Source organism: Haemorhous mexicanus, chromosome 5 (genome assembly GCF_027477595.1).
Source record: "Haemorhous mexicanus isolate bHaeMex1 chromosome 5, bHaeMex1.pri, whole genome shotgun sequence".
Taxonomy (NCBI): domain Eukaryota; kingdom Metazoa; phylum Chordata; class Aves; order Passeriformes; family Fringillidae; genus Haemorhous; species Haemorhous mexicanus.
Window position 1 is genome coordinate 15675765 of NC_082345.1, and position 13823 is coordinate 15689587.

Below are 13823 nucleotides of genomic sequence, written 5' to 3' on the forward strand. Positions count from 1 at the left end.
CCCCATCCAACCTGGCCTTGGACACTGCCAGGGATGGGGCAGCCACAGCTTCTCTGAGCAACCTGTGCCAGGGCCTCCACACCCTCACAGGAACAATTTCTTCCTCAAATCCAATCTAAACCTGCTCTCTGACGGTGTGAAGCCATTGCCCCTTGTCCTGTAACTGCAGGCCCTTGTCAAGAGTCTCTCTCCATCTTTCCTGTGGACTGCCTTCAGGCTGAAAAATCCCAGCTCTCTAAGCCTTTCCTCACAAGGGAGGTGCTCCATCCCTTTAATCAGCTTGGCCAGCCTGTCACAGATAAGTTATTATCTCCTCACCACCAAAATAAAAAAAATAATTAATTTTTCTGTATGTTATTTTGTATTTTTATAATTTAAAGGCAAGGTTATTCTTTATAAATAACATGCTACAATGGTACATAAGGATATCTGCAGAGATGCCTGAAAATCTCATTTGAAACTTGGACTTCCTGTATTTAGTGAAGTAATCAGCTTTACAGTTCTCACAGCAACATTAAAATCCAAAATACTTATACATCAGTCCAGGACTAAGGAAACCTGTTTGACAGTAAAGTTTGACTTACTAAGTTCTGTCTGCAACCTGGGAAGCAGTGTAGATGTTGCCCTGCCTGATTTTTATATCAGCAAACCTAATGGAAAACCTCATTTTACTCCACTGAAATTCCACAAAACTCTCCACTAAAACCTGACTTTTCTGCTCTCTGTAAAGAGCCAAGCTCACTGAGCCCTGTCAGATTTGGAACAGGAGTTTATGGATTGGCACCCTCACCGGTGCCAGGCAGCAAAGCAAGGACAATGCATTCTGCTGAAACTGAGACCACCGTAGCAAAAACTGATATTCTAAAAAAATTGTCCAAAACATCAAAGAAAACATTATTAACAGGGAGTTAACTTTTTTCAGTCCACACAGTTTGTTGGTTTGTTTTCCTTTTTCTCTTATTAATAAAGGATTTTTTTAAAACCCCATCTTTCTAGGAAGGCTTTAAACTTTTATTCTTTGATCAGAAGAATGGAACTTGCTTAGTGATGCATTTGAACATTTTTCAGCATTTACAACTGAACAAAATCTGCTCTCGGTGTTTTCAAAAGTGATATCCAGTCTTTCCTAATACATTGATTTTGCTTCCTCTCTTTATTTATAGTTTCTGAACATTAAAAAAATATATGCCAGACTGAAAAGGTGACTGAGAATATTTTAGCAAAGCACATGACGGAGAAGCTGAAGATATCCAAAAGTAAGAAAGCTGTAGGAGCTGGGATTTTACAAATCAAGTCAGGTATTGCAAGATTCAGGACAAAATTATACTGCTCACATCCAACTTTGCTGCCCTCTAAAGCTGCCAAGTTAAATTTTCCACATCACAGTGCTCAACGTGACACAACTACCCAAAATCTACTCTTAAGAACTGGATTCCTGTCTTTTAACTGCGGGAAGCAGGTATAAAAAATCTGGGGTTTACTAAGAGTTTAAGCAGTTGTTTCCCTAATTCTGTGTGCTTTCGACTGCCCTGCAGCACTGATTAACTTGTGTGTGTCAAGTGCAGGGAATAAAAAAGCTGTTTGAAATTTAAACAAGCCTCCAAGAGAAAATCAAGATAAGAGGCCCGAGCATTGAATCACAAGAAGTTTCTGTATTTTGAGTTGCATATAAAGAGCCCTGTTTCAGGGTTTGTTTGCTGATATTCCTTTTAAATGACATTGATTTTTATCTGTCAGAGGTCAAAGAACAAAAACTTGACTACTGTTTTAATATCATACAGAAAAGAGCTGGAGGAAGCTTAACTTGGTGTCAAATCACAGAACCACAGAGCAAGCTGAGTTGGAAGGGACCCACAGTGATAACCACCACATTTGGATATGCTCTTCCAGCCTCCTCCTGCCAAGAATTTCATATAAATTTCAACCCAGTACCTTCATTCATGCAGCAGCAATGACCTAGAGGGACATTTCAAATTAATTTTCCAAACTTTATTATATAAGACTACCAAGTACCACAATTTGTTATACCTAACTTTTGTGGTTCCAAAAACTATCACAAGCAATCTTGAAACTGCAATTTCTTTCTGAGGAACTGATATTTTACCTCAGACATTCTCTTGAAGAAGGTGATATAAAACATTCATTTACCTGGACAAAGTCAAAAACCTCCAGAACAAAAAACAAACAAATATTCAAGTATTTGAAACCTCACCAGCCTTAGCATAGGCCTCAAACATTTGAAATAGCAGAGTAAACAGTGGCAAAGGCAAGCTGATTTCTTCCCTTGGAAAAGAACAGATTTTGTCAGTAGCTTTCAGAGCTATTTTCTCTCAGCAAGGGCTGCAGATCTCTTGGTAACTGCAGCTCCTGCTCCTCTTCAGCCCCACTTCCCTTCTAACACTTGCTCTGCTCATTTCTCATCCTGAGTTCATCAACACACCTCTCTTCCTCCTTTTCATCATCCAGCAAGGGAGCACTGGAAGGACAGGGAAGGCTGTTTTCCTCACATTCTTTTCTGCAGCCTATAGCCCACTTTTCAGAGTCCTCTTTCCTTTGTTACTAAGCAATGAATAAGAATTGTTTTTAAATCACATACTTTGGAAAACGCTTTATTTCTACTCAACAGCAATCAAAACATGCAAAGGAATTAGGATAAGAAGTAGGTAGAGACTGAGGCACAGAGTCACAAAACCAGCAACAACAGCAACAAGACCATTCCTGACACAACCTTTTGGCTACCACAGCCAAAACAGCCCCTCCAAACCTCAAGCAGTATTTCATATCAGACATGAATAAACCCCTGTGGTTTTCTTGTTTAACTCTGTTTCCAAAACCTTACCTTGCAAGAATGTAATTTATCAGTTTGCTTCTTATTTGAAATGGACTGAGGCACTAAAACCAGAAATTATTTTTACTTCTCCAGAGATAGGAAGCACAAAGTAGCTGGACAACTGAAGCTCTCCTGTGACCTCCCAGGAAAGGAACCTGGAAATCCTGGGAACTGGGATTCACCTTGCACACAGATGCAGGTCAGGGTGAGGGCTCTTGGTGCCCAGTGTCAGCAGAGAGAAGCTGCCCCTGCCAGGTAAAACTGCTGCCCCCCCAGCAAGAGGCAGGTATCATGACAGCCCACGAAGTCTTAGGGTAAAATCCTTCCTCAACTTACACCAGCTAAACCTGGGCAAAAACTCCACAGGGGCAGAGAAAGACAAGCCCTCCGTGCTGGAGAAGTGGTGCTGGAGAGACCCCTGCCCTCAGGAAGACTCTTGGCACACATCTGCCAAGACTCTTGGGGTTTTTTGGTTAATCCTGTTCTCAGAAAAGCCATTTTACTTGTAACTTTCTACAGCAAAACATTCAGCTCCAGGCATCTACCCTGGGTCCCAAACATCAAGGTTTAGCACCATAAACAGCTGAAACCAGGACCTGTGTCAGAAGTGCCTATACATCTACATAGTGGATGTGGTTCCAGTGGTGGAACTGCTGGTTCAAGTAATTAGAGGGAATCATATTTACAAATAACAAATTTGTAGGATTTGAAGGTTTAAAGGAATCAGTCATAAGGGGGATTATGTCCTTAACAGAATTAATATACGCATCTCTAATCAAGTGACAAAACACAGCACAGACAATGTAAAAAGTAAACCCTGAACTACTGTTTGTTTTCTTTTCTCCATTTTGATAACAAGTTTATCAAAGTGATGGAGTTTCACCCACATCCCTTTTCTGCAACAAGAAGTAGCAGACCTTTCAAAGCAAGCAGAAACCAGACTTTCAAGTGCAGAGGACACAGCTTTGAGCTGGTGCCCAACAAATAGGCTCAGGCTCCAGCCGAGCAGCACCGGCAGGGGAGGGTTCCAAAGACCTCGCTGTGCTGTGAAACACCCGGCTGAGCCAAGGGCAGTGTGCCCCTTGGGAAACAATCTTCCAGGCTGGGGAAGGCAGAGATTGACTGACTTCTTCCTCTGCTGTACTTTTAAAATACAGGGTAACTGTGGTTTCTAGTGACACCAAGAACCACACACAGGCGGTCTAGTTTAATCCCCTCATTATGTACAAGCGAGGTAGAAAAGACTTCAGGTCACTCAGGTCAAACAATCTCCCCTCTCTTTCTTGACTACTCCCCACATCACCCACAGCCCAGCTGAAAACTACAGAAGTTGTATGACCTGTCTCAATTCAAAATCCAAGTCCTCTCTTATTTCCAGTTACCACCACACAGCAGGTAAACTCACTTCCACATCAATCAATCAGTTCTTTCCCTGATCCCCATTTTCTCTCCAACCCTTTTTGAGAATGAGCCCTTTGAACCAAGGATATTACATTTAAGCATGCAGCCTCATAAATCATACTGCTGTAATTACGTCCAATGTTACGTTCCCTCACACTGAGGCTGTGCTCTGTGAACAAGTAAAACTTCTGAAACAAACCAACTTCCCCTGGGGCTCATGGCCTGCTGCATTCCCCTGAGGCTGCTTTGTGGAAAGCTTTGTCTCATTGTTTATTCAAAGATGGCACTGCTGTTACAGTATTTGAAACAAGCACCAAAATAAGGTTGTTATAAAAGCTGGAGCAGTGCCTAATTGCTGGTGAGAGTGGATAATTACAGAGGATATGAGCTTTGATATATGGATTGAATAGCAAGGTATGTGAGATACAGAGGTGTATTTATATGCCTGCATCTCCACTTACATGGCATTTATTGTAAGATCAATGAAAGTAGTTAATAATGCATAGCTTATTAGTTATCACAGAAAATAAATACACTGTGGAGCTGAAAAGTGTGCATCACCACATACTCAAAGCAGCTGTAGAATTCACACCAGGGCTGCTGCATTAGAAAGACAACCAAGAGAACATGTTCCTGAAAATGCCAATCCCGCACAGTATTTAAAAAAAAAATCAGAATCACACAATCATAACTGTCAAATTTCATTGGTTCTAACAGTCTAGAGGATAAAGTACCTAGGAAACAAAACATATAAGTACTTTTTCCCACACAAAAGCTTAAATTCCTACTCCCATCTCTCTTTTAGGTATTATTTGATTCTTTATGTGTTATAATCAAATTATGATTAATTCTAGTAATGCCATTCTCACTTTCTTTAGGCTTTTTATTCTTTCCTGACTCATTACCTTTTTCCAGCTGGCACATGAAAGAAACGTTTGCCATTAATTAAAGGACGGATACTCTGTTCCTTAACCATACCTTACACATACAGACAGCAGGAGAGAAAGGTTGAAAAAATGAGCACACTGCTGAAAACACTACATGGGGGTCTTGGAAGCATCATCAGTCACTACATCTTTTGTCTTAGCACCATTCCTGAAGCCACCAAGATGGCATATTTCAGCCTTTGCTATCCTTGCAACATTTTGATTTATGCTGCTTCTTAAGCACTTTCTACTTAATCTTGTCTCTTCAGAGAGTATGATTGACTCAACCCCTCTGTGAAGCCCAAATTCAACCAGACAACTAATTCACAAAAAGCCAGTGAAGAAACCTGAATAAATCTGGGATGTTTTGAGTAAGAAAGTTCCAGCAAGCAAGCGCTCCCACAAATTAAGAGAAGTTGTTCAAGAAAAATCAACATTACATGCAAGGAAATGAGTCCAAAATATTTTACAAGATAATTTTTTGCTGCTTATTAGAAGTAAGTCTCAGGACCCCTCATCATCCAGGACCACCTATCACAGAGCAGGCAGGTCCTGCTGCATGCTCCATTAATTGTGTTCCAGGAGATCTCTGACTGCACATTTATGGAGGTGAGACAGGAATGCAGCTGCTCATGGTGACTAACAGGCCCATCGTCAAAATTTCCTACAGCTGATCCTGGCCATTGTCATTACTTACTCTTTTTTTTTTCCATCTCTCCAGTGAAGAATATTTTTTCCCCTCATTTTACTGATAAGTGATTAATGCAGTTTTAATTGCCACCATGCATCATTTGAGAGAACTCACAGCCAAAATATTGGGAAAGGTGGTCTCAACACCAGCCTAGGGCAATGTGACACCACTGGATTCATTGCCTGGCCCTGCCACACGTCCTGTGGGACATAAGGCCTCCAACTGGGCAGAAGCCAAAACACACTAAAAGCTAAAGAAATAAGGGAAAGCCCTACAGAATTAGCACAGTTCAATAATCCAGTATCAAACCTATCTTGCAATGACAGAATGCTACCAATGGATGTAAATTGCTTTTCCCAAACATTTCCTCAACTATCAGCTATCTCATTTTTTAAAAGGAAGGAGGGGAAGTGAGGAAACTCAGAGAGCCTTGAGATTGGAAAAGCCAGACTACACATCATTAGCACCTCAAAGCAGCATCCAAACCCAGAGGAAGCCCAAAGCCAAGCAGAAAGAAAAGAGCAGGGAATTTCTTGGGCTTTCAGTACCTCAAGAATCCAAAGGTCTCCAGTAGCCAACAGGGAATGCTGAGGCCTGAATCCCTCTCCTTTACCATGATCTAGAGGTGCCTCTCTCCTTGTGGGATCCACAGCCTGGAACAAATGGTTAAACCTGGTCTCCTGGAGACAAATGGTTAAACCTCTTCTTCCAAAACAGAGCAAAACTGCTCTCTTTTAAAATATAGACTGAGGAGCAAGAATTGGAGCAGCAGTGCCCAACTTCCCTGCTCCCATCCCACCCTACAGCACTAGCTCCACAAGCACAAGAGAGGTTCAGTTTCCTCTTCTGACTAAGAGGGATCAAAGCTGAAAGCAGAGCCTTCATGCTCACATCCAGCAGCTGTTTATTGCACTGAAACCACTCAGAGACAAGAAGGGCAAGGGCAAGGACACAGGCTTCTTCCAGCTCCAAGAGTGTTCCAAGCCTTTAGGACCCTCTGACAGAATGTAGCTCCAGCAATTCTCAAACTCTTTTTGCAGAGGGAGGTGTGGAAAGGTACTCCTGCCCTCACCTAGCACCTCTCAGCATGCTCACCTGGACACAGGGCCACAGATTCTCTGCCTCCTATAAAGAGATGGTTTATACCTCCTGAACTACACCAGAGCAAGATTTCCACAATCAAGTTACAGCAGATATCAACCTGGCCCAACACATGATCTGGACATGGAGCATGTGAAAATTTCTGCACTGGCAAGTCAGGAAAAAATACTCCAAAATTCAAGAAACAGCCTATGCTTTGAAATCTCCCTCAAAACTCATGTGTTGAGCTGGATCAACCCTTCAAGGAGTGATGTCTACTGATGTGACAGACTTGCCCTGCTTGGAGAGGTGTTGTGCACTTTTTTACCTTATTTATAGAATGGCCTTGCTCATGCTTCATTTAAGAAACAATTAGCCTCTGACAGCTTAAAATAAACAGGACTCTCTCTCTGCTGAACAGTCACTAGCCCTGAGCTGAGTTTCAAGTTGTTGAAACAGCACAAGACTCCCCAGGGGCCTCAGTAGTATAAGAGAGGTGCTGGGCAAGCTAACCTTTCAGAACAGCACCCTGAGCAACCCGAGCAAGAGTAATCAAACAAGGATTCCCAGCAGTCAAATGAAGCAAGTAATCATTACCAATCCTACCCCACTTTGTCCTCACCAACTAAAGGCACCTTTGAAAGGTGAAGCCTCCTCTCTCCAGAGATTTGCAGAGAACCCGCAGGAATGCAGAAGGTGCAGGAGTTCAGCAATGGTTGCACACCAAAAGTGCAGCTGGTCAAGCTTTTTCCCTGACCTTAAAAGGTTTTTCTGCCTACTGTGTTGCTGCAGCCAGTCCAAAGGCAGCAATTGCAATAGCTGGCGCATATAATGTCACTTGGCATCACAATTTTAAATTTTAGTCCAAGCTCTTGTACCACCAGCAGAGGGGTCAGCATTCCCAGTGAGTAGCCATGGGAGTTTTCCACTGGTGACTTCAAGCTTCCCAGAGCTCCTCCACTCCAGCCTCCTGGTTCTGCAGCTGCCTTTACCGTGCCAGGGAGCAGGGTGCAAAAGGGCTGTGCTGAAAAGCCAACAGGGGTGCATCAGCATTCTTGAACTCCTGTCTCATCCCTGGTAGGTTTTTTTGAGCTGGGTTTCCTGACTAAAAAAGAGCCTGGATAGAACATGTTGGCTCAAGCTCACTTGTTTCTTCTAGTAAAGAGCTCCCATGTGCCCTAGGCAAGCCTGGATCTTGGCTTCTTCTCTATAAAACTGGGAGTAAATGTCCTGCCTTAACTCCGAGGGATCAGAGGAGGATCAGCAGTCTGAATACTGTGTCAGGGTGATGCCAACACGTATTCAAGAGACAGTTGTCCAAGCCCCAGTCACAGCAGGAACATCCATGCCATGAGCAGGTGTTCTCAGAAAGGAGGAACACAATGAAAAGCAAAAGCACGGCACACGCAGCTTCCTCCGGATAACAGAACCCAGTGATGAGACACAACAACACCACCAACCAGCAACAGACCGTGCCAGCAAAAAGGAAGTGCTGGGGAGAACAAGAATAAGAAACAATATCCAGCAATTAACATCTGCAGAAAGCAAAACTTTTCAGACGGAATTTAAAGTTGTAAGAGTCAGCAAAACAAAAGATGTGAGACAACACGGGGAATCACAGAGAGATGAGGCGCCAAATTAACAAATAGAGGAACATACTGTGGAAAAACACTTGTCAACAGATCAAAAGAGTGAACAGCAAGGATTGGATGCAATAATAAGGTATCAAAACATATAAAAGACCTTGAACACCAGCTCTTTTCCAGTAACAGCAGCACACCGAGTTAATCTAGACATTCATTGTTCACATTTTCACACCAACAGTCCCCCCATCGCAGGGAACTCAGAACACAGGGAGCCTAACACAAACACAGGAGTGATACCCAGGCACACAGTAACTCGCCCTAGCAAGTTTCCCTGCTACTCCGAGGGTTCCACTAATATTTAAACAGATATTTACTAGAGTTTGACCTGCCTTGCCGATCTCATCACTTACAACCATACAGCACAGGAGCTGTTTCCAGTGGTAAAGGTTTCAGGACATGCCACAAAGTCACTGAAGCTCCCGCAGCTCTCCTACAAACATCAGAGGGAACCACCGCACCCTCTGGACAGGTCACTGCAACCGAACTACAGGATGGTTTTAAAAAATGTATCAACGTAAAGAAATGTATCAGTGTATTTGTCATTCTGCGCTGAGGCAGAATGAGGAATTCCCTCCTGGATTCCAAAAGAGTGATTTGCAGCCGTCACTGTTAATAAAAACCTGAAATAAGCAGCGGTTCAGTGAAGTAAAATACATCTTTTCACCTCGCAAAGAGAAAGAGCTCACGGGAAAAGCATCCCCACGAAGTTAAACATCTGATTATAAATATCTCATCACTGACAACCAGATTGTGCTGGACACAAACCTGAAGTAAAGGGATATACATTTAATGAGCCAATTAGGAGGATGAGCAAGAAAGCAAAGGGTTTGCCTTTCACGTCTTTGTCAAAAATTCTCGGACGGGCTATTAAACGTAATTAATTAATTAATTAAAAGGTCAGCTATAGATAAAGACCGTAGGAAGGCGTTTGGGCAGGGCAGAGAGCGGGCTCTGGTGCTGCGCTCGGGGCCGCCGCGGGGGCGCAGCCCCGGCAGGAGCCGAGCGGAGATCCCGGCACCGCCGCCGGCACCGCGGCCGCCCGGGCCCCGCTCGGGAACTTCTCTCATCCCCTGCCGCTCCCCATCACTTCCTACTTTCCCCGCTCCGCCGAGCAGCGCTGCCGCCCCTTCCTGTGCCGCTGCCGCCGGCGCTGCCCGCGGGCCGGCTCCGCGCAGCGCGCACGGCTCCGCGCCCGGCCCCACTCACCCCAGCGTGCTGATGAACCCATTGACGGAGCCCTCCGCGTACAGGGACACGATGTCCCCGATGTACAGAAAGCTGGACATTTTCTCAGACATTCTGGTTCATTTTCCAGCTGGGTTCCGCGCTCCTCCCCTTCGAGTGAAAAAAAAAATTTAAAAATTAAAATAAAATAGAATAAAATAAAAGCAAATGACAGCGATCCTTGGAGAAGCCGGGGGCTGAGGGCTGAGGCGGGCGGGCGGGGGGCTGAGCGCGGCCCCGGAGGTGCCGACAAGGCTGACAGGAGCGCGGTGCGCGGCTCGGCACGGCCCGGCCCTCGCCCGCCCCCCGCGCCTCCGTCCCCGCCCGCCCCTGCCCCGCCCCGGGCAAGGGACCGAGCCCCGGCACGGGACTGAGCCTGAGGGCAAGGGACCGAGCCACGGCAGGAGACTGAGCCTGCGGGCAAGGGATCGAGCCACGGCAGGGGACTGAGTCACGGCAGGGGACCGGGCCTCCGAGCAGGGCACCGAGCCTGGGGGCAGGCGGCCCCGGCACCCCCGCCGGCCCGGAAAGGGGCTGCCGAGCCCCCCGGTCAGTGATTCCCCGCGGGCGGCTCCCCGGGGCTGGAACCTGCGGGGGCAGCGGCTGAGGGAGCCCAAACCGGGGGGCGTGAGGGGACGGAGACCCTTCCCCGCAGCCCAGAGAGTGTGCTTGGTGTGGTCGCCAGAAGTGTCACCCTCTGTTTGAGCTTGCAAACTTCAGGAACCACAACTCCTGTAGTTATTGTTTTTAACGAAAAGCAGAGCATGCTGCAGTGCTGTGCAGGGGTTCACAGAGTCACAGGATGGGTCAGGCTGAAGGGGCCGCAGTGGGTCGGTCAGCTGGTGCCATCTCCGTGCACCAGCAGAGCCATCTCAGAGCACAGGGCACAGGATTGTGTCCAGAGGGGTCTGGAATATCCCCAGTGAGGAGACCACACCCTCTCTGGACAATCTGTTCAGTGCTCAGTCACTGCCCAGGGAAGAAGTTCTGCCTCCTGTCCAGGTAGAACCTCCTGGGATCAGTCCCTGCCCGTTCCTCTGGTGCCATTGCTGGGCTTGCCCAGAGCCCGGGCCCTGCCAGGGCTCCCCGAACATGCACAGCTGGGACAGGGCACGGTGTCCAGAGAGGCTTCAGGCCATGCCTTGGTGGCCAGAGGGGCTTGGGGGGCTGCACAAACCCACTCTGCTTCAGTTCACTGCCCAAAACCAAGGACCAGCCCACCAAACCACACATTCAGTATGGGGTGGAAGTGTTCAGTTCCAAGGAAAGGCTATACCAAACAGGGGACTCTTATTCTTAAAAGTACTGTGCATTCTTTAAGCAGAAATGTGATTTTCACTAACAGTTCTAAGAATCAAACTATATGCTTTTTATGATTTTTCAGGTGTAATTCACCTGAGACAACTCTCCAAATTACAAGCAAACTCAGTAATAGTGTTTGTTAACCACTATATTTAAAAAAAAAAAAACACTGTTTGGAATTTAAAAAATAAGAAAGGGCCTGATCAAGTACTAACTTTTAAATTATTAGATAATTAATCTAGTCACAGGAATGTGCAGACTGCTGACAGTGAGTAACAAGCTGATGGTTTCACACTTAGATTTAGTCTCTCAGATCTACATCTTCCAACCTTATTGCACTTCTGAGCATAAATTGTTGAGATCAGAAATGATGAGTTTCCAAATTAAAAAAAAAAGGGTCTTAGCATCTAGATGTATGTTATGCCATTCTAGAGGTCCCTTTTTTGCTCTTTTATGGTGAACATATTGGATTTGCCACTTTCTTTGTGCAGGTTGCCCAGAGAAACTGTGTCTGCTCCATCCCTGGAAGCATCAATCCCACATTGGATGTGGCTCTGAGCAACCTGGGATAGTGGAAGGTGTTCCTGCCCATGGCAGGGGGTGGCACTGGGTGGGCTTTGATGTTCCTTCCGACCCAAGCCATCCTGTGATTCTGTGTACACACAAATGTAGGCCCTAGATCTGAGACTTCACCAGATTCTTCCAGCTCAGTCTCCTGGAGTCACTGCAGTTGTTAAATGCTTCCTGGAAAAACCGTATGAAGAGAAGAGGTGCCAGAGCCCTCATTCAGGATCCAGCCCTTGGACAGAAAACCAAAGATGAGTCCCTTCAAACTGCCCCAAACACACACAGCAAACCCCAGGGCTGGACTAAGTTAAAACACACCGGAATTAGAAACTGAAAGTCCAAGCAGCACAAGGCACCAGCGGGCAGAGAAGCTCTGGCTCCCTGCCCATATGCTGACTACGTGAAAAGCCTTGACCCAGGGGCCCTCCAGGAGCCACCACACAGAGGGCTTGGGGGTTTTATTTCATGGAAATGTGCTTCTGGACAGCTTGAGCTGAGCAGCAAAGGCTTTACAATGCACTGACAATATCCTTTGCCCTCCTGACCCTGTTTATCTCAGCCATTTTATACCAGGCTCTAATGGCCTAATTAAGACACTTTAGCCAGAGCGGTTTCACATTTCCCAGCAGTAAATGAAATCCTGGCATGCCTTAGATCAGTGGGAGTATTCCTGAGAATGAACTTCAGAACTTGGCCAAGCAGCAGGATTGTGTGTCCTTGGTGTGCCTGGAGCAAAGCCCCATTTGAGACCATTCTGTCAGGAGGGGACAGCTCTGTTGCCTAAACACAGGTTATTGGGGCCATTTGAAATGTCCTTTGGCACCTGAGACATGCCTGTGGGTTGTCAGCAGCGAGGCAGGACTGCTGTGTCCTTGACAGCTCTGCCTGCATGGGCAGAAAGGGGCCCACAGGTTTTGCCACTACAAGAAGGTTAATTTGGGTCACTTTAGAAAATATTTGGCATATGCTTGCTGTGACAAAGCTGGAAACTGATAGGAGTACTACACTTGCAGTTCTCTTTGCTTCTTTCCCCACCCCCCCACTCCCCCCCCCACAAGGAAATCAAGGCACAGGCTTCATTTCCCTTCCCTTCTAGGCTTGTTCATCTTGGCTCAGGCTGGATAGTGCCAGCAGCTGAGCACGGTTGCCACCTCGTAGCTCTCCAGTGGTAAGCATGGAATGAACTGGAAATCTCAATCCAAGCAGAGAAAGCTGTTAACTAAAAATGAGTCCTATGAAATCAGCAGTTTTGCAGAAAAAGTCACATCCTGAAGGCAGCCAGGTATTTAGGCTTCATTTTAAACCTGTGCTGTTGAAACACCCTGATAAACTCAGGTGATTTGTATGCTCAAAATAAGCCAGCACTTACCAACTGATGGAGATCAGGTCTTAAACTGGTAGAAAGATCACCCTGGAAAAGCAGATCTGAGGAACCCTTGCTCTTCTTCTCCTTGGAGACAGGAAACATAAGTAGTGACAATCCTCCAGCATTTTTAACAAGTATTAACTCTCTTCTATTAAAATAATGATTATGCCTTTCTAAGTGCTAGTTTTATGAAGATGGTATCTGGAAAAATTTAATTAAAATGAAAGAGATTTTGTCATAACAAGTCTACATAGAAAAAGATAAAACAGGGCCAGAGATTATAGTGGAATATTGCTTCATTTATCTGGAGCAGAAATACACCAAATGGGTTATTTGGATAAATACGGATATTTTTACTGCATTTTTAACCTTGTAATTAGCTGCAGGGTGAAGGTGAGGCTGCTTAGTCAATAACTGGGATATGTTTTCCATCAGTTATCTCTGGTAATCTTTTGTTCTAAAGCTGGGAATACAGATTTGCTGTGAAACAGAACCCAGATGCAGGAATCATCAGCTGGTGCTGACAGACTGCCCTGCTGTGCATGTTCCTCTGTACATTGTAAAACTGAGGAAGTCTTCCTTTCTCAACTCTCATTTCTGCTCTGTTAATTATTTTCTGAGAAGAAAATATTTAAACAATTTCTGCAGTGGTACTCTGACATTAAGTCTCTTTATAGAAGTATTTGACTATATTTTAATGGAGGGAAGTTTCACCTTGATGTCTAGGTGCTAGATTTTGATGTTCATTCCAGTGCTGAGGCATAGAGGAAAAGCAGCTTATCCACAGAGA

At 45.3% G+C, this 13823-nt stretch overlaps 1 protein-coding gene across 4 annotated transcripts in view; it reads right to left on the reverse strand.

Moving 5' to 3' along the window:
• The window catches only part of ITPR2 (inositol 1,4,5-trisphosphate receptor type 2), a 242085-nt gene extending 232007 nt beyond the window's left edge, over positions 1 to 10078 (reverse strand). For 3 of the 4 annotated variants that reach the window (XM_059846045.1, XM_059846044.1, XM_059846043.1), the window contains exon 1: positions 9781 to 10076. In XM_059846045.1, coding sequence (XP_059702028.1) covers positions 9781 to 9872 — 92 coding nt within the window. In that variant the 5' untranslated portion in view covers positions 9873 to 10076. Of the gene's footprint in view, positions 1 to 9780 lie in introns of all 4 variants that reach the window. The other variant, XM_059846048.1, reaches the window with a different exon arrangement.
• Between the last annotated feature and the right edge of the window lie 3745 nt (positions 10079 to 13823).